Source organism: Podarcis cretensis (assembly GCF_951804945.1).
Source record: "Podarcis cretensis genome assembly, chromosome: 18".
In the NCBI taxonomy this organism is placed as follows: Eukaryota; Metazoa; Chordata; class Lepidosauria; order Squamata; family Lacertidae; genus Podarcis; species Podarcis cretensis.
Genome location: NC_137188.1, coordinates 3,657,945 through 3,678,892, shown reverse-complemented (window position 1 = coordinate 3,678,892; position 20,948 = coordinate 3,657,945). Strand labels below are relative to the sequence as shown.

At 49.7% G+C, this 20,948-nt stretch overlaps 1 protein-coding gene across 5 annotated transcripts in view; it reads left to right on the top strand.

The window, feature by feature from the left end:
- Positions 1–1,101: 1,101 nt before the first annotated feature.
- The window catches only part of DOT1L (DOT1 like histone lysine methyltransferase), a 78,931-nt gene continuing 59,084 nt past the window's right edge, over positions 1,102–20,948 (top strand). For 2 of the 5 annotated variants that reach the window (XM_079960414.1, XM_079960413.1), the window contains exon 1: positions 1,103–1,469. In XM_079960414.1, the coding sequence (XP_079816540.1) occupies positions 1,389–1,469 (81 nt within the window). In that variant the 5' untranslated portion in view covers positions 1,103–1,388. Of the gene's footprint in view, positions 1,470–20,948 lie in introns of all 5 variants that reach the window. The other 3 variants (XM_079960417.1, XM_079960416.1, XM_079960415.1) reach the window with 2 other exon arrangements.

Below are 20,948 nucleotides of genomic sequence, written 5' to 3'. Positions count from 1 at the left end.
CGAGCTGGTATATAAATGTTTAAAATAAAATAAATAGTATTGAGGACTAGTAACTTGAATTAAAAAAAAACCGAAAATGAAATGAGATCCTAGAAGGTTTGCACTCAGATGGCACATTCTGGGTTGTATGCAGTTAAATTATACCCTGGAGGACACCCACTGAAATTAATACATTAATAAAATTATATATATATATATATATATGCATCCTAACCACTTCAGGCATTTAATTTTTTTATCAGCCTGTTTTCCTCAGAGGTTGCGTGGAGGGTTTTGGTTCCTTTGAACCCGACCCGCATCTCTCTCCGTCTCGTGTGAACCCGCCTCTCAGGAAGAAACGCGTGTCTCCGCCACTGCGAGTCCCTCTGGACTAGAAGCGCGCCCCCGCCGGAGTGTGAGGGAGACACCTTGAGCGAGGCGCGCGCCCGACGCCTCAACCGCCGCCTCCTGACAGGCAGCGCCGTCGCTGAGGGCAACTGAGGACAAGGCACGCACGCGCAGAGGCTAGAGCGCGTGCGCGCGCGCGCGGGGGGAGAGGTTTCGCTCGCGCACGCGCGCTGTCACTCTCTCTCTCTCTTCGGCCGCCCGCGCCCCTTAAGCGTGCCTCTCCTCAGCGCGCACGCGCGACCCCTCACATTTTCCCGCGCGCCGCGCTTTTCATTACTATTTTATTGGGTATGTCGAGGGAGAGAGAGAAGACAAGCCCCGCCCACTCTCGTGGTTGGCCCCGCCCACCTCCTGGACACCCGCCTGCCTACTTTTTTTAAATTTGGGGGGTAAGGCGAGAAGCCCCGCCCACTCTCGTAGTTGGTCCCGCCCCCCGCCCGTGCGCGCCCCCTCCGCGCATTGTCGTGCGTTCGCGCTTTCTCTCCCTCATCCGCCCGCGCGTGCGTCCTCGCCTTCCCTGCGCGCGCTCCCGCCCGCCCGCGACCTTATCCCACCACCACGATAGTAGCGAAACAACCTATGGAAATAACATTGGTTGGCATCTCCCGCCCGCCTGCTTTCCCTTGGCGCCCCTGCTAGCTTGGCCGCCCTTGCCCTCCTCCGCGGCCCCTCCCTTCCCTGACGCCGCCGGGCGTGCGAAGGGAGCGGGGGGGGCGGCGCGAGCGGCCCAAAATGGCGGCCGCGTCGCTCTTGGTGCGGCTGACGAGGCGCCCGGCCCGGCGCGAGCGACGACAATAGAGTGCAGGGGAAGGAGCGGCCTCCTCGCTCTCCCTCCCTCCCGCCCCCTCCTTCCTCGCCTCTCGCTGGTGCTCCTCCTCAGCCGCCGCCGCCGCCGCCGGTCTAGCATGGTGCGGGTCCGCCGCCGCTGGGCCCCCTCCGCCGCCCCGACCTGACCTCGCCTGCTCCCTCGCCGCCGCGCCGCGGTCCCTTCGGCCGCCAACATGGGCGAGAGGCTGGAGCTGCGGCTCAAGTCGCCCGTGGGAGCCGAGCCGGCCGTCTACCCGTGGCCCCTGCCCGTCTACGTGAGTGGTGGGGGAGGCCGGAGGCCCAGGGAGGGGAGCCCCCCCCGCCAAGGAGAGGGGGGCAGGGGTGGGGGGGCTCTGTCTTCTCTCCTGCATTTTTATGGGGGGATTCGAGCGGCTGTTGTGTCACCTGGGGGGGGGTTATAGGAGGCTTTTGGTTGTGTGTGTGTGGGGGGGGCGGTTTGGGGGGGAAGGTTGCTAGTTGTGGGGAGGGGTATTTGGGGGGGTTGCCATATGGGGGGAGTCTGTTGGGGTGGGGGATTTGATGGGCTGTTGTGTCACCTGGGGGGTTATAGGAGGCTTTTAGTTGTGTGTGTGGGGGGGGGTTGGGGGGAAAGGTTGCTAGTTGTGGGGAGGGGTATTTGGGGGGGTTGCCATTTGGGGGGAGTCTGTTGGGGTGGGGGATTTGATGGGCTGTTGTGTCACCTGGGGGGGTTATAGGAGGCTTTTGGTTGTGTGTGGGGGTTTTTTGGGGGGGAAGGTTGCTAGTTGTGGGGAGGGGTATTTGGGGGGGTTGCCATATGGGGGGAGTCTGTTGGGGTGGGGGATTTGATGGGCTGTTGTGTCACCTGGGGGGGTTATAGGAGGCTTTTAGTTGTGTGGGGGGGGTTGGGGGGGAAAGGTTGCTAGTTGTGGGGAGGGGTATTTGGGGGGGTTGCCATATGGGGGGAGTCTGTTGGGGTGGGGGATTTGATGGGCTGTTGTGTCACCTGGGGGGTTATAGGAGGCTTTTAGTTGTGTGTGTGTGGGGGGGGTTTTTTGGGGGGAAGGTTGCTAGTTGTGGGGAGGGGTATTTGGGGGGGTTGCCACATGGGGGGATTTGGGGGGAGTCTGTTGGGGTGGGGGATTTTTGGGCTGCTGTGTCACCTGAGTTTTTCTGCTTTTCTTTTGAGAGGTTGCTGTATGCGGGGAGGGGTACGGGGGGGTTGCCATATGAGGTATTTGGGGATTTGAGTGCTTTTGGGGGCAGTTGTGCTGATGGGGTGGGATTGCTCTATGTAGGGAGAGATTTTGGGGGAGTTGTCATCTGGGGGATATGTAAGTGCAGGGGGGTTGCCATAGGGGGGGAGTTGGGGAGAGGGATTTTGAGGGGTTGTTATATGTGGGGAGGAGCATATGGGGTATTTGGGGGGATGTGTAAGTTTTTTTGGGGGGTGACATATGGGGGAGTTGGGGAGAGGGATTTTGAGGGGTTGTTATATTGGGAAGGGGGATGTATAAGGTTCAGGGGTTACCGTATGGGGGGTTGGGGGGTGCAGTGTCAGTTTGCAGGATTATGTGGGGACAGGTTGGGGAGGGAGATGAAGGGTGGTTGCTATATTGGGAGTTCGGGAGATTTTGGGGGCTGCTGTGGTATTGGGGTTATTATTTGGGGGGACTTGGAGAGTGCAGCTTAGTTGGTTATAAGGAGGAAACAGGCTTCATAGAGGCTTATTCTAGAGGGGTGGTTTCTGTATCCTCTCTGGGGGCTACAATTGGGGCTGTTTTGTGGTAATAAATGGGTGTCTAGGGGTACCCCATTAGGGGCGGGGAATCATATGTTGTGTGCATGCATGGAATAATTTGTTGCCTATGTGGCTAGGGGGGTAGGGAGCAATTGGAAGTGTTAAGCGGCGGGGGTGGGGCGGAAAGAAGGAATGTGACAAAATTATATGTCAGTAACTCCACTGTGCAAAAACATGGGGGGTGGGGGGCTATGTGAATGGGGAGCACTTTGCCACTTGAGTGAGTTGCATTGGAAGGGGGCTGTTATGTGGGGGAAGTTTGGCTGCTTGGAAATGGAACTTCCATGGGGGGAACTTCTATGGGTGAATTTGGGTTGAGTTTATTACACAATGGGGCTATCCAGAAACTGTGTGTGTTAAGTTGGGGGGGGCCTTCCTGCCAGGGCAGGCATTATGTTGGGGGGGGGGACGGATGTGTGATGCAACTGGATGTTTCTTAGTGAGGAAACAGAGAATGTTATGCAAAGGGCAAGGAGGTCATACGTGCAGTGTTTTTCTCTGAAGGTCGCCCTTCACACCAAACGCTTCACACTCTTTATACAGACATGTGCATTAGAAATTGGTTCAGCTCCCCAGTGCTACTCATCCACATGATGTCTCACTTGGACTGCATCAGCTCCTTACTCCTGCAGAACTCTTGTCTCTCTCAGCATGTTCCCATGTTAAAATTTGACCCCCCCTCTTAATGCCAGGTGGAGTGGTGAACTGTTTGCACCCCGAGGGCCATGTTACCTTCCCGGTAACCTGCCGAGGGCCACATACCAGGGGTGGGTGGGGGCAGAGGTGAAAGTAAGAGGAGCAATGGATTCAAATTTTGCCTTTTGTGCAGGACACGAGGCACACTCACTTCCACACAAGCACCTTCTCTAATATTTAAACTTTCCTGTCCTCAAAACTTTTTCCTGGAGATGATCCTGGTGTGAAATTAAGCCAGTCTTTGCCACATTTGTCCTTTATCCTTGAGTGCTTTCCTCTGTTCCGTGTGCTTTTATGTCTCCCCCCAGGGTTTTGATCTTGACTTTTCCCCCTTCAGAAATCATCCACAAGGAAACCTCTTCCATTTGAATCTCCTGTGCAGAACAGCTCACCCCCCTCCCCTTTTCTACATCTCAACTCCTGACAAACTGATCTCTACTTCCTTGCACCCACTGGCTGCCATCCCTTCCCCTTTCGCTTCTTGCAAGGCTCTTCCGGGCTTGCCTTCCACACACAGCTTGGTACATCTTCCTGTGCGTGCTCCTTGCTTCCTGGCTTGCTTGCAGTTTGCCAGGGACATCTAGCTTAGATGGCTTTTAAGTGGAAAATTAGGCACGTTTCTGGAGGGAAACGCATCTTGGCTGCTAGTCATTATGCTTACTATGGACTGACTCTGTAAACATGTGAGGGTTTCATATCTCTGCACTCCAGTTGTAGGGGAGCAGTGATGAGATAGGGCTTGTGTGGCGCCTTCCTTGCCTGGTTCTGGCATGAAAGCTTCTCCTTTCTCCCAGGCTTTTGGCCCTCAAGCTTTAAAGTATTTGTGGCCTCCTTTGGTTGAGGCAGCATTGCCTGCTAGACCTGCCTTTCATTTGTATAGATGTGGTGTTTGTGTGTGTTGCAATTGGCTTCAATGTTTCTGTTATGTTTGTAAGTTTGAGTCATTTGAGTAAAGTTGCTGATAAACACGTAATACACCAGGGCTGGGGAACCTTGAGATGTCCCCCACCCCACCCCCTGGTAAAAATTACATTCATTGTCCCAACTGCTTTTATCTGTGCCCACGACTGGCAGGAGGAGGAGGGATGGCTTGAGCAGTTGCCCAAAAGATAAAGAGATCCTTCAGCTGCCGCCACATCTAGTGTAAATAGAAACTCCACCCTGCCCTTTATCATCTTTGATAAGATATTTTTGTATGTGTAAATTGTTTGGAAACTTCCCCCTTGCTTCTCATTAATCCCTCCCGTTTGCGGTCAAATGCTATCCTGGTGTGGTGTGTTCATTACTCAGTGTAACCAAAGCATTTATTATTATTATTATTATTTTGCACCCAGTAATCTTCTTGCTTTAACCTCCCAAATCCTCAGTTGACCCACTGAATGCAACTGTCACTGGCCTTGCTCTCTCTGTCCTGACCCCATTGCTCAGGACACAGAGCTGTTGCCTGCTTGGTCCTTTGCCAACCTTTTCTGTTCAGCTCTCCCCACCCTATCATGCTCCCCCGCATACACACTCTTTTGAGTCCCAAGACATTCTTTGCATCCCAGGCCAGCCATTTCAAAGTAATCCTACTTTTCCTGTTTGTGGATGACTCACCCACTTGCAGATACTCCTCTAGGTCCACACCCCAAACATCTAGTTCTTGCCTCCTGTTCCTCCCTTTGACACTTCCACACCTCGCAATCCTTTGCCTGCTGTAATGTGTGCTCTTGGAGAGGCACATTTCATCTGTTTCCCAAGAGCATTAAATTATTACGGGATAATTAAGGGTTTCCTCTTCCAGACTTCTTCTTCTTCTTCCAAACCCAAATCCAGTGTTGCATACCTCCTTTCCCCCAACATTTGGACTCAGTTACAGATAGGTAGCCGTGTTGGTCTGCCATAGTCAAAACAAAAAAAATTCCTTCCAGTAGCACCTTAAAGACCAACTAAGTTAGTTCTTGGTATGAGCTTTCGTGTGCATGCACGGTATCTGAAGAAGTGTGCATGCACACGAAAGCTCATACCAAGAACTAACTTATTTGGACTCAGTCACTCATTTTGGATAAGCTGCTGCGAGGAACAATTAATACTCTGTGGCTGCATGGATTGTGCAAAACTGATATAAAGGATTAGGTTCCTTTTTTGTGTCTTCAGCGCTAGGTAACAGGGCCCTGCTGTTTTAGGGAGGCGATAAAGTACAGAAAAACAAATTAATAGAATTAATTAGCTATGGAGTGGCTTTGGATTGAGAGATGAATAATAGAATTGTAGAGTTGGAAAGGGATCGCAAGGGTCATCTAGTTCAACCCCCTGCAGTGCAGGAACCTTTTTGCCCAATGAGGGGCTCAAACACACAACCCTGAGATTAAGAGTCTCCTGCTCTACTGACTGGGCTATCCCACAGGATACATGGAAATGCTTGTAACTTTCTCATGATGTTGTTGTTGTTGAATAAAAAGCAACCCTAAGGTCATTTTCTACCTGTGGGTTTTCCACTGGTTGGAAGAAGATGTGCAGTGGAAACAAAGGGCGAAACGAGGGACGCAAACTTAAGTAAAGAATGTTCTTCAGTTCCTGTTCCTTCATGGAAGAGACATGCCTGCAAATTTCTCCCCGCTGTGATCCATGTTTGGTTATTTTGGAGCTCGCTGGCGATGACGCCTCATTTCATTTTTGCAGTGGTGCGTCTGTGTAGCATTCTAAACATCTCACGAATGTGGCTGCCCCCTCCCTCCCTCTTATGAATAATAGTGTTTGGGGCGGATCTAACCCCAGAGAAATAACATTTTTGGAAGTATAATATGGTGGGCGTGAAAGAGAGAACCTCTTCTCAAAAGGCTGCTGTGCTCAGCATCTCAGCTGGGTCAGAGGACTTGCATTCTCTTGCCAGAGAATGGGCCTCTTCTTCTTCTTCCTCTTCCTCCTCCTCCTCCTATCTGGCACGGAGCTTATTTGAGTACCGTATTTCTGTGGCCTATGGCATTTCCATCAGTTGTGTTTCCATGCCTTTCAGCGGTTAAAATGAGGCAGGGTCCCAAAAGCCTTGTGGAGACCCCAGTGGCTGTAAGAGATCCGCACTGCACAGGTCAGCTGCTAAGTGTGCGAGTGGTTGAGGAATGACAGTTTGTTTGTTTTTAAGGAGAGAAGGGCAAGCCCCGCTGCACGCTGATGTTAGCCTTGGCTTTCTGTCATCTCGGTGCTGTGGATACTCCGGTTTCCAAAACATCCTGCCCGTTTAGGAGGGTGCGCTATTTTTGATCGTCTTGTTAGGCTGTTCCCAGGGAGCAGTGCATGGTGGTTAATGTCCCCTTTCCTGTTTGGGCAGCTCTGTGTGTTCACATGTGTTCCTAACGCTTTCACAGAAATCGAAAGTGCAGTTGCCTCTCTGCTTAGTTTCTTTCCATCACTGGGTTATTTTCAAGCTTGGTTTGCACAGAGTAATAAATCTCATTTCAGAAGACCATCTCAGTTTGTTGACATTCCAACCCGATGCATTTTTTAAAATTGAAACTTTTATTTTAGAGCAAAATCTGGCTGGGGGGTGGAATTAAGAATCTGTAAAGCTCTTTTTGTTTAACATTTTTTTTAAAAGTGTGTGTAAGTCCCCTAGAACAGGCACCCCCAAACTCGGCCCTCCAGCTGTTTTGAGACTACAACTCCCATCATCCCTAGCTAACAGGACCAGTGGTCAGGGATGATGGGAATTGTAGTCCCAAAACAGCTGGAGGGCCAAGTTTGGGGGTGCCTGCCCTAGAAAAATTTATATAGAATAAATTTTGGGTTGTGTGCAGTTAATCAGACTAGGCACATTGGAATTAATAGGTCTAAGTTAATCATACCCATTAATTTTAATGGGCCTTCTCTGAATATGACTAATATTGGAAACAACCTTCTATTAATAATATTTTTAATTAATGTCTAGAATAAATATTATTACTCAGGATGATACTGGGTTGTAGTACCCAATGACTCCAAGTAGATACCCTGAAATAAATGGGCATGCCTAACTTAGGCCCATAAATTCCATTGCGTCTGCTCCGAGTATAACTTAATTGGAGACGCCCCAATTGAAACATCCAGAACAAAATGAAATTATTGTACGCCCTGAAAATCCACATCAAACAAACCACAGCATCTAGTGTGTATATTTCCCGTCGCCTGGAAGAGTCTCCCAGGGCATGCAGGAATCAGATCCTGCAAGTCGGGGGGGGGGGGGAACCTTCGTAGTCGGTCATGCAACCCTGCATGCAATTGGGTTGGCTGCCAGTCCAAACCTCACCAGGAAATGGCCTGACCGCGACAATTTCGGTAGTCTCCGTCAGCACCACCACCCCACAGCTCAGACCACCCCGCTTTCTGCATCCGTGCCAAATCTAAAGCCCTACAGTATGCATAGGTGACATTTTGAGACAGCCCCAGGTTTCCATGGTGCCCGTCGGGTCCTGTTAAGGTCATCCCGGTATGGACCTCAAAGCACTGTCCTTGTGTTCTCCATCCCACCTGTGCAACCTCCTCCTCTGGTTCGAGTAGAGAGATGGGTGGGTAGTAAACAAGCCGTCTCCCTGTGCTGCTCTGTGGCCTCCAGCGCCAGATACAAGTCCCAAAGTAGAAGTATTACCTGGTGGGGGCAACAGGACCATAGTGAGCCCCTCCCCTGCGTCCCAACCTCTGCTGCTCCTGCGCCAAGTACCCAGGCAGACAGAGCTGAGTCAGACTCACTCCGCCTGGCTCACTCACTCAGGTTTCAGTAATGGCCCCCTTGTCGAGGTGTCAATCAGACCAACCCTTGTTCCCCGGCCTCCGGAATCTGGCACTAGGAAGGCATTTTCCGCTTGACCTTGGTGGTGAACGCTGCTCCGTTAGACCTGCTTTCCACGGCTTGTTCCGTCCAGTCCCCTCTTAAAGCCCATTACCATATCCCGTGATGGTGTCTTCCACGTATAAGTCATGCGCTGGGCGCATGTGTGCATAAGAAGTGCCTTCTGTCGCCCTGACCCGCAGCATTTCCCCCGCTGTGCATCCGAAGCCATTACCGAGATGAGGGACGTTGCAGGGATTCCGCAAGGCTTTTTAGAAATCAATCCACTTTGGACAGCACTGTTAGCTAGCCTGCCGACATTGGGCTTTGTATAGTCAGCTGTAAAAAATAGATAAAAATAAAATTCTCTCCTCCCCAGGCTTAGAAGCTTTCTGGCACCAAAGGAAAGAAGGGTGCCCTTGTGGTTTCAGAGCTGAGGTCTCTGACGTCAGCAGACTGTCTCTTAGTTTCACTGCTCTGTTTCCTTTGCTGGAGGTTCAAGTAGCAAGGTGGGAATTGGTTCTGTTTGAGTGAAGCAGAGCATTTGGGATTGTGGTATGCAGATTCCAAATGAGTACTGGATTTTCGGTCAGAGGAGACCTACTCAGCAATTGAGGTGTGTGTGTGTGTGTGTGTGTTGGTAGAGTATGAGACTCTTAATCGCAAGGTTGTGGGTTCGAGCCCCATTGCAGAGAACAAGATTCCTGCATTGCAGGGATCCCTGTGGTCCCTTTCAGCTCTACATTTATGATTCTAGGTACAGTGGTACCTGGGGTTACATATGCTTCAGGTTACAGGCTCCGCTAACCCAGAAATAATGCTTCAGCTTAAGAACTTTGCTTCAGGATGAGAACAGAAATCGTGCTCCGGTGGTGTGGCGACAGCAGGAGGCCCCATTAGCTAAAGTGGTGCTTCAGGTTAAGAACAGTTTCAGGTTAAGAACGGACCTCCAGAACGAATTAAGTACTTAACCCGAGGTACCACTGTTTTTGGGTGTTCTCAGTGGGGGGGTCTTTAAATAAACCAGACATTATTTTTATTCATTGCATTTATTTGGGGGTCACCTTTTTCTCCCAAGTTGCTCAAGGGAGGGAGGTGTACATTGGTGTTCTTCAACTGTGGGCCCCATGATGTTGTAGGACTGCATTTCCCATCATCCACTTCTAGCTTAGCCAGTAGTCAAGGATGATGGGATTTGTAGTCCTACAAAACCCAAGGAACTAAGGTTGAGTAACATCACTGTACACGGTTTTCTTCACCTCCTTACAATCCCCACAGCGACCCTATAAGGTACCTTAGGCTGAGAGACGCGGTGACTGGCCCCCAAGGTCACCCAGTGACCCTTGTGGCTGATTGAGAGATTTGAACCCTGATCTCTGCCAGGTCCTAGTCTGGCACTCCGACCACCACATCACAGGGGTGGCTCTTTCAGCCCTGCTTAACTCAGCAGCTCTTAAACAGAGAGAATCAGTCCTTGAACTTTGTCCCTGATATGTTTGCGTTCGTTCTGCCAGAAAGTTATCATTGGGGGGGGGTGCGTGTGCATGCTAGAATTTATCAAATGCAGACATGGGGAGGAGGGGTCATATGTTCTGCAAGGCACACTCAGTTCCCCTTTCCAAGGCTACCCAACCAGAATACACTGAAGAAGAAAAAAAAGCGAATACTGGCTATGCAAAATAAGGTTATGCATACTCAGCCTATTTGCGTAATTTACTGGGGTTGCAGCATTTCAGCTTCCCCCCCCAATACAGAAGTTGTGGTTTTCAACATAACACACCTTGCGTTCAGCTTGGTTCAACATTGGCCTTACTTAGCTATGTAAATGCAGTGAAGTTTCAAATACGGAAACAGCAGCGCACCACAACAGTGTAATTTGGCTTATAAAGTGTGCATCTGCCCACCTTCGTTAAAGAAGCTCAGCCACTCCTACAAGCAGAGTTTGGGGTATACTTTATTGCACCTTTCAAGGCTCTTAGTCCATTCATCCATGAATGCCTTGTGTCGGCGGCCCCCACCTTGTTGCTGAAATCAGGCCTGAAAAGGGGTGCCTGTTGCAGCTGATAGCTTCCCCTTCCCACAAGCCAGCGTTCGAAATTTGCCAGGCGCATTTTGCTCCTGGTTATCAGCCAGGGACGCGGGTGGCGCTGTGGGCTAAACCACAGAGCCTAGGACTTGCCAATCAGAAGGTCGGCAGTTCGAATCCCCACAATGGGGTGAGCTCCCGTTGCTTGGTCCCTGCTCCTGCCAACCTAGCAGTTCGAAAGCATGGCCAAGTGCAAGTAGATAAATAGGTACCGCTCCGGCGGGAAGGTAAACGGCGTTTCCGTGCGCTGCTCTGGTTCGCCAGAAGCGGCTTAGTCCTGCTGGCCACATGACCCGGAAGCTGTACGCTGGCTCCCTTGGCCAGTAAAGCGAGATGAGCGCCGCAACCCCAGAGTCGGCGACGACTGAACCTAATGGTCAGGGGTCCCTTTACCTTTACCTATCAGCCACTTGCGACCAAGTGAATATGCCAGGATGGCGCCTGAGATTTCCCCCATCTGGGGATCATTGGACCTGAACTGTTTTGGAATTTAAATTAAAAGCATTTGCAGATGATTTAGTAATCACAGTAGAAGAGCCAATGGACATCTCTCCCGATACTCCCAATACTTTTAGAGAAAATTCAGGAATGTGGGCGGGTGGCTGGATTTAAGATACCGTATTTTTTGCTCTATAAGACTCACTTTTTCTCTCCTAAAAATTAAGGGGAAATGTGTGTGCGTCTTATGGAGTGAATGCAGGCTGCGCAGCTATCCCAGAAGCCAGAACAGCAAGAGGGATTGCTGCTTTCACTGCGCAGCGATCCCTCTTGCTGTTCTGGCTTCTGAGATTCAGAATTTTTTTTTCTTGTTTTCCTCCTCCAAAAACTACGTGCGTCTTGTGGTCTGGTGCGTCCTATAGAGCGAAAAATACGGTAAATAAAGGAAAAACTAAGATGATAGTTAAAAATATGACTGAGTTGGAAAAAAGAGAGTTAGGAGTAATGACAAACATGGAGATTTATAAGAAAGTCAAATGTCTAGGAATTTGGCTTACAAATAAAAAGCTGAATTTATATAAAGGTAATTATGAGAAAGTTTGTACTGAGATAAAAAAGAACTTGAAAGTTTGGAATAGAATGAACCTTTCCCTTTTAGGTAGGATAGCAGCAATATAGATGAATGTCTTGCCAAAGATGTTGTATTTATTTCAATCAGTCCTGATAATAGGCAATGTTATATGCCCAAGAAGGTACAAAAATATATATCAAAATTTGTCTGGAGTTTTCATTTGTTTTTAGTTCCCCCACTGCCCTGCTCAGAGTTGGGAAGAATATTCCTATGTTATGAATGGTCTGAGTCACCATTATGGAAAAGAGGTTGGAATAGGCCAATAGATAGGCGGACTGTCTTTGGATCAAGTGACTTTTCTTCTTTAAGTTCTCAAAGTTATTAACCTGGCTCAAGGTTGTCCTCTGAACTAGCCAGATGTTTAACTGAGAATCCATCACAGTCAGTCCATCATTTGGAAAATAAGACTTTAGAGCCATCTTGCCCCCAAAGGGCAACTAGGCATTATGTCTTGGCGCCTAGCTTATATATCTGAGTTTCTAACACAGTTTGGCTTCCAACTCCTCACCCCCAGCCTGAGATTTTCCTCCAGGTTGAATGGTATAGAGATGGGCTCTCTGGCCTGAATAGCTCATTGGCCAGAGTTACTTGTCATGGCTGGGGCCTGTTTAAAATTGAAACATGTCTGCGTGTTTGTACGTCTATACCCTGTGTACTTTGGGATGATAAATCTAGAACTGCTGCCTTCACAGCTGGATTTGCATAATTGCTCAGCTGCTGCTGGTGTCACGATGTTCAGAGCTCGGAGGGTGACGTGAAAGCATGTATCCCCCCCTCCCCGCTTCATATTGCTAATTAAGGCATTGGAAGGACAGAGCCTTTGGTGTTCTAGATGCCCCCTCCCACTGGCTTTCATGTAACACTGAACGGTGTGACTCCCTCTTCTCCCCGCCTCCCTATTTCCTGAAAGGGAACATGAAGGGTTTTTTCCTCTCTCTAATGAATCAACAGTGCGTAGTTCTTCTTATCTGGGTAAGATGAATCGTGCAGAGTTTGAATAATCCTCCCTAATTTCCCCACCCCCTCAATGACTCAGAAAGTGGTTTTTCTGAAGATGACCCCCCTCCCCACCCTTTGCATTTGTGGCTACAGCCCTTATAACAGCAGTGGTTTTTCTTTATTTTCGACTTGCTAGGAGTCGTTGAGGACTTCACTTTGCAAACACTCTCATTGCTCCCTCCTTACATACACACACACACACACACACACACGCAGCAAAGGTGAGCTAGGAAACAGGAACGTAAACTCCTAGAGATCAAAAGAGCTTTTTTTGGAACAGGGAGGTCTTCATAATCATTTGAGCGGAAGGTCAGTTTTAAGCGGCATCCAAGATCATCTGTGGTCCTCAAGAGGAGAATTGGTTCTGGAGGATGGATGTGGCTTAGGACCGCAGGAAGTTGTCTCGCACTGAGTCACAGACCGTTCCTCCTCCTTGCTCACTGCTGTTTACACTGACCAGCAATGGCTCTAGAGCAGGGGTGCCCAAACTTTTTTCCATGAGGGTCAGATTTGATAAAGTGAACATGCATGAGGGCCGACCAAAGTTATTGACCTTTCTTTAGCACTGAAGTTCTTATCTCAGCGCTACCTGGAGATGCTGCAGATGAAAAGCCTCAGATCTTCTGCATTCCAAGCAACTGCTCTCCCACTGAGCTGTGGCTTTTCCCATCTTAGAATTGCCAGAAATGTGCCCATGTGCTTCTCTCCCTCCCAGCTCCGTGAAATCCACTTGCCCTGGACTGATAATAATAATAATAATAATAATAATAATAATAATAATAATAATTTATTATTTATATCCCGCCCATCTGGCTGGGCCTTCCCAGCCACTCTGGGCGGCTTCCATAAAAACCAAAAATACAGTAAAATCACACGTTAAAAACTTCCCTGAACAGGGCTGCCTTAAGATGTCTTCTGAATGTCAGGTAGTTGTTTATCGCTTTGACATCTGCTGGAAGGGCATTCCACAGGGTGGGCGCCACTACCGAGAAGGCCCTCTGCCTGGTTCCCTGTAGCTTTGCTTCTCGCAATGAGGGAACCGCCAGAAGGCCCTCGGCGCTGGACCTCAGCGTCCGGGCAGAACGATGGGGGTGGAGACGCTCCTTCAGGTATACTGGACCGAGGCCGTTTAGGGCTTTAAAGGTCAGCACCAACACTTTGAATTGTGCTCGGAAACATACTGGGAGCCAATGTAGGTCTTTCAAGACCGGTGTTATATGGTCTCGGCGGCCGCTCCCAGTCACCAGTCTAGCTGCCGCATTCTGGATTAGTTGTAGTTTCCGAGTCACCTTCAAAGGTAGCCCCACGTAGAGTGCATTGCAGTAGTCCAAGCGGGAGATAACCAGAGCATGCACCACTCTGGCGAGACAGTCTGCAGGCAGATAGGGTCTCAGCCTACGTACCAGATGGAGCTGGTAAACAGCTGCCCTGGACACAGATTTGACCTGTGCCTCCATGGACAGCTGTGAGTCCAAAATGACTCCCAGGCTGCGCACCTGGTCCTTCAGGGGCACAGTTACCCCATTCAGGACCAGGGAATCCTCCACACCTGCCCGCCTCCTGTCCCCCAGAAACAGTACTTCTGTCTTGTCAGGATTCAACCTCAATCTGTTAGCCGCCATCCATCCTCCAACCGCCTCCAGACACTCACACAGGACCTTCACTGCCCTCACTGGTTCTGATTTAAAAGAGAGGTAGAGCTGGGTATCATCTGCATACTGATGAACACCCAGCCCAAACCTCCTGATGATCTCTCCCAGCGGCTGCATGTAGATGTTAAAAAGCATGGGGGAGAGGACAGAACCCTGAGGCACCCCACAAATGAGAGCCCAGGGGTCTGAACACTCATCCCCCACCACCACTTTCTGAACACGGCCCAGGAGGAAGGAGCGGAACCACTGTAGGACAGTTCCCCCAGCTCCCAGCCCCTCAAGACGGTCCAGAAGGATGTTATGGTCGATGGTATCAAACGCCGCTGAGAGATCCAGCAGAACTAGGAAACAGCTCTCACCTTTGTCCCTAGCCCGCCGGAGATCATCAACCAGTGCGACCAAGGCAGTTTCAGTCCCATGATGAGGCCTGAATCCCGACTGGAAGGGATCCAAATGGTCCGCTTCTTCCAGGCGTGCCTGGAGTTGTTCGACAACCACTCGCTCTATCACCTTGCCCAAGAATGGAAGATTTGAGACTGGGCGATAGTTGGCCATTGTGGCCGCATCTAAAGATGGTTTTTTAAGAAGCGGTTTAATAACCGCCTCTTTCAGCGGGTCTGGGAAGGCTCCCTCACGGAGGGAAGCATTCACCACCCCACGAAGCCCATCGCCCAGTCCTTCCCGGCTAGCTTTTATAAGCCAGGATGGGCAAGGATCCAGGAGACAGGTGGTTGGTTTCACTCGTCCAAGCAGCCTGTCCACATCCTCGGAGGTAACAGATTGGAATTGATCCCACTCAACTTGACTAGACAGAACTCTAGCACTCTCCCGCCCTGGCCCTGCTCCCACGGTGCAGTCTACTTCTTCCTGAATCTGAGCGATTTTATCTGCAAAAAACTTTGCAAAATCATTGCAGGAGAACATGTGGCCCGTACTGGGCCCCGATGTTACAGGTGGTTCCGCTAAATTGTGAACCACCTGAAAAAGTCTCCTGCTGCTGTTTTCTGCAGATGCAATAGAGGCGGTGAAGAAATTCTTCTTCGCCGTCGCTATCGCCACTTGGTAGGCTCGACGTTGAGCTCTAACCTGTGTCCGATCAGATTCGGAATGAGTTATCCGCCACCGGCGCTCTAGCCGTCTCAAAGATTGTTTCATTGCCCTCAGATCCGTGGAAAACCACGGGGCTCTCCGGGCTCCATGCAATCGGAGAGGGCGCTTCGGAGCCAAACGGTCAATAGCCCTGGTTAACTCCGCATTCCAGCGGGCCACCAGGGAATCAGCTGAAAGGCCATCAACATGGGATAAAGCATCCCCTACCACTCTCTGGAAACCATTTGGATCCATTAAGTGGCGGGGGCGGACCATCCGAATTGGTCCCACCTCCCTGCAGAGGGGATGGGTCGCAGAGAAGTCCAGTTGCACCAGGAAGTGATCTGACCATGGCACTTCTTTTGTTTCACTTTTACTTAGTGTCAGATCACCAACATCCATAGAGGTAAACACCAGGTCCAAGGCATGTCCGCGGCTATGGGTTGGGCCAGACTTATTCAGGGACAGCCCCATGGAGGCCATGCTTTCCACGAAGTCCCAAGCTGCCCCTTGTAAGGTCGTGTCGGCATGGATGTTAAAATCCCCTAGGACAACCAAGCTAGGTGTCTCCAGGAGAACATCCGCCACGACCTGAAGCAGCTCGGGCAGGGAATCCCTGGTGCAGCGGGGAGGTCGGTACACCAAAAGGAATCCTGTACTGCCCCTATTGCCCAACTTCCAGAACATGCACTCAGAAAACTGGGTCTTCCCAATAGGACGCCTGGTGCAAACTAATGACTTTCTAAAAATCACTGCAACCCCCCCTCCCCGCCCACATGACCTGGGTTGCTGTGCGTAAGAGAAACCTGGTGGACAAGCAGAGGCAAGGACAGGCCCATCTGCTTCATCCAACCAAGTCTCTGTTACACATGCCAGGTCAAGTCCTCCATCCATGATCAAGTCATGGATGGCAGTGGTCTTATGAATCATTGACCTGGCATTGCACAGCAGCACCTTCAGGTCATGTGGGTATCCCTTGCTGATTCTAGTATCCATCCGGTCAGGACCAGATGCTGCATGAGGGCAACAACTTCTCTGGCTCAGCAGATGTTGGGCGTCAGCCTTCCCCAAACCGGCATTCTCCAGGTGCTTTGAACTACAACCAGTGTTAGAAACTCAGACCCACAGTATATTCCAGGCATATCCAACTCCCAAGAGACTGTGATCTACTCCCAGTATAAGAAAATCTGGCAGTGATCTACCCATTGTCATTGGAGGGGGGAGGAATGTGCGTGGGGTGGGTGGGTGGATTGCCCAGAGTTGTTGAGCTTTTTTAGGAGAGGATTGCACAGGATCAGCTGGGGATCTACCGGTAGATCACGATCTACTGGTTGGATGTCCCTGCTATAGTCCAATTGCCAAATGGCACCTTAAACCTTGGGTTGCGGTCGCTGTGACGATATGTCTAGTTGTCACTCTACCCATGCTGCTTTTGAAGCCTAAGGATCAAAATTGTTGCAAAATAAACAAAACAATTGCTAACATACCATGTGTGTGTGTGTGTGTGTGTGTGTGTGTGTGTGTGTTTTATACTTTAGCAGAGCAGTTTGTAAAAGTCTTGAATGACCTGTGAATTGAACTGGAACCGAATTAGTTCCTTTTCAGGGGCAGGGGAGGAGCCGAGTCAAATTCCTTTTTTGAAATGAGTGTTCCAAGTTTGGTGTGTTGCTTTTTGGGTGGGTGTTCCTCCCCTCCAGGCAAGTGAATGAGCAGCCTTGCTTCTTAACATTTTCATTAAAGGTTAACCACAGAGATGAGTAAGGCCCAGTGTTAATGACACCCTTCCATGTAAAACCCCACAAGAGAGAGAGCGTGGGCAGGCGTCCCAGTTGCCCTGAGTTAGTCACTCAGTGGCTCATGGTCGGCCTGGAATCAGGGGGCCGTGAGGGGGAGAGCCGACTAACTCACTTTTTAATTCCGCCTTTAGATGTTTATTAAAACTCCTGCCTGCCTAACCGTGGTTATCACCCAGATCTTGCCGGTTTGATGTTAATCTGTATCTGCCCTGGCCTCTGGCGGTGTTTCCAGACACTACTGGTTTTTTACATTTGGAAAGAAGAAAAGGCCTACTCCAGGGGTCAGCAAGGTTTAGGGTTCACTCCATTGGAGATCGCTCCATGGGCTGGATCGCGCGCGCACCTGCAATTTCCGGCATCTGCGCCTGCACAGGCGCAATTTCTGGTGCCTGCGCAGACGTGATTTTTGGCACTGCAGAAGTGAGTTGCCGCGCTGCACTGGTTTAGCTCAGCGTGCGGGGACTTGCTGAGTGGGCGGCTCATTTCGGGGGCGGCTTGTAGGCCGGTTAAACGACCCCCGTGGGCTGCTTTGGCCCATGGGCCTTAGGTTGCTGACCCCTGGCCTACTCAGTCCCAGGGGATCCTGCCTAACTCTACATTAAGTTCACCTGCAGACATCCTGCTCTGGGAGATTGTATGTTCAGAAGCGGGGGTGGCAGCTACTCGAGACCAGGGATGGGGTACCTCTTTGGTTGTGGGGCACCCAGGCAGTGTTATAAACTCAGATATCTAATAAGCTAAGCGCCAAATGGCTCCTTGAACCAGGGTTACAGTCACCAAAACAGAATGTCTTGTTGCCTCTTTTGGGCAAGACGGCTGTAAAGTCTTAATTTCTATATGATGGGCTGAGACTGATTGATTCTCAGTTAAACATCTGGCTAATTCAGAAGACAACCTTGAGCTGGCTTAATAGTTTTGAGAACTTAAAAGAAAAGTCAACTTGATCCAGAGATAGTCCACATATATATTGGCCTATTCCAATCTTTTTTTCTTAATGGTGACACAGACCATTCATAACATTGGGGTATTCTTCACAGCTGCGAGCAGGGCAGTGGGTTGGGGTAAGTGAAGAAACAATAATTCACTATCTCGTTGTTTACCACTCCTGCTCAGGCTGCACAGAAAAAGCATTTTGGCTCCAGAAATCCATTACGATTTTGCAGATAATATATAACTGACAGAATTTTACAGGAGGGAGCCTTAGTGTGTGAAAACACTTCAGATCCTAGGATCCCCAGATGGGGGAGAGGCCGCATCCATCCTGGTTCCCAGGCATCTTGGCTTGGTCACGAGTGACCGATAGCCAGGTGCGAATTTCAGACACAGCCAGGCACTATTGGTTTTTGACTGTTCGTAAGAAGAAAAGGCATTTGCCTACTCAGTTCCGGGGATCCTGCCTGAATATAAATTAAGTTCACCTGCAGCCACCCTGCCCTGGGTGATTCTACCTTCAGATGGGAGGTGAGTGGCTGGCAACTCAAGACTGTGGCTTTTTGTTTGTGGGACACCCAGGCCTTGGAACACGTCCCCCAGTGAATATTGAAAGGTGCTCATGCAAGTGATCAGTGGGAGACAACTGTTCCTCCCGCCTGCTGGGAGAGGGGAGAGGGTAGAGAAGGTGTGTGTGAATGTGTGTGTACACCTGAAGGAGCATCTCTGCTTGCATTGTTCAACCCAGAAACTGAGGTCCAGCACTGAGGGCCTTCTGGCGGTTCCCTCACTGCGAGAAGTGAGGGTACAGGGAACCAGGCAGAGGGCCTTCTCGGTGGTGGCGCCTGCCCTGTAGAACACCCTCCCGTCAGATGTCAAGGAAATAAACATCTGAGTTTTAGAAGACATATGAAGGCAGTCCTGCATAGAGAAGTTTGCAATGTTTGATGTTTTACTGTGACGAATGTTTTTAATTTGTTGGAAGCTGTCCAGTGTGGTTTGGCCAACCCAGTCAGATGGGAGGCATATAAATAATAAATGGTTGTTGTTGTTATGCATGTGTTTGTGAGAGAAAAGAGGGGCAGCCCTGCCCATGAATGAAGTGCAATTTCCCAGCTGATTAGCCCCGAGGCCCTTGACAAAGCGAAAAAGGGACTCCACCCTGCCTTAAACTTTAAAAAAAAAATATTAAAGATTTCTTATTTTCCAAAGTCCGTGCATTGTCTCTTTTTTCAAGTTGTGTTTTCTACAGATCAGGTACATTTGTTGTGAGAAATTAGTGTTGCATGCACTATTAGGTTGGGAAGAAAAGGGGGGGGAGGGTGAGGGGGGTGCATGGCGTCGTCTGCCTTTCACTTTTGACTCCTGGTTATTTAAGATGTGAAATGTATGATCGGTGCTATCTAGCTTTAAACTTGAACTGTTTCACTGTTGCTTGAGTTTTGTCATTACTATTATTTGTGTGGCTTTCGATAAATAAATACTGGGCTGTGTATTATGTGGTAAGCCACCTTGGAATCCCTGGAAGTCAGGAGATAAATATTTGGATAAATAAACGAGGTTTCCCCCTAGCGTACTGGTTAATCTGTAAGCCTGGTTTACAACCTCCTCTTTGGCTCTAAGCCAGGAGGCTGCGGCTGCACTTGGCCAAACTGCAGAGTCTGCTTTGCAAGCAGAAATGTTTTGTGTGAATGGTCGCCACTCTTACTTTGTGTGGATTTTACTTGGCGTGCAATTGTTGCGGCCTAGGCCTCCTTGCTTTTCACAGCCTTTTGTGCAATTCTCTCCTTCCCTACTTGCGTACTACGGTCATACCTTGGGTTACAGACGCTTCAGCCTAAGGGTCGCATTCTTCAGGACGTGCCGAAACCCAGAAGTACTGGAACCGGTTACTTCTGGGTTTCAGCAGTTGCACATGCTCAGAAGCACTAAATCGTGCTTTGCGCATGTGCAGAAGTGCCAATTGCAATCCCCACTGTTGCGGGTTGTGAATACTGAGGGTTGCGAACGTGCTTCCCGCACAGATCACGTTCGCAACCTGAGCGTCCACTGTACTGGGATAGCCAACAAAGTGCCCTCCAGCAGCTGTTTCTAAAAAAAATGTTAGAAACTCAGCTATGTAAGATAGGGACCAAAGGGATCCTTAAACCAAGGCTGCAGTTGCCAAAACGGAATGCCTAGTTGCCATTTTTGGGCAAGGCGGCTCTAAAGGCTTACTTTTCAAATAATGGACTGACCGTGATTGATTATTTGGCTAGTTCAGATGACAACCTTGAGCCAGGTTAAGAGCTTTGAGATCTTAAAGAAAAACAGTCACTTGATCCAGGGATGGTCCACATATATATTGGCCCGTTCCGACCTCTTTTTCTTTATGCTGACTGCTCCTGCTCAGGCTGCACAGAGAAAGCATTTTGGTTCCTGAAATTCATTCTGATAGTGCAGATTGATGGATTGAATTCTACAGGATGGAGTATTAGTGTGTGAAAACAGTCCAGATCCGAGGGTCTCCAGGAATGCACCTTCAGATGGTGGAGACGTCAGGTGCCATCCCAGCACCCAGGCATCTTCACTTGGCATCTTTCAAACACCAGTCTTCCCAGTGTTTGAAATCCAGGTGCAAAATGTGCCTGGCTAATTCCAAACACTGCGGTGACATCCAAAGGACCCACAGGTTCCTCATCTCTGCAAGAAGAAAGTTTTTGGAAATGGGTCCTCTTTGGGCACAGGGAAATTAGATAGCACAGAGCTAGCTTTTTAAAATAACAGCCGCAACACATGCATCTACTAGGAAACATTACTTTTGATCACTTCCCTGGCCCAGTTTTCATTTATCCGTATTTGCAAATAATGAGGGGTTTGTAGAAGCCAGCGAGCCTT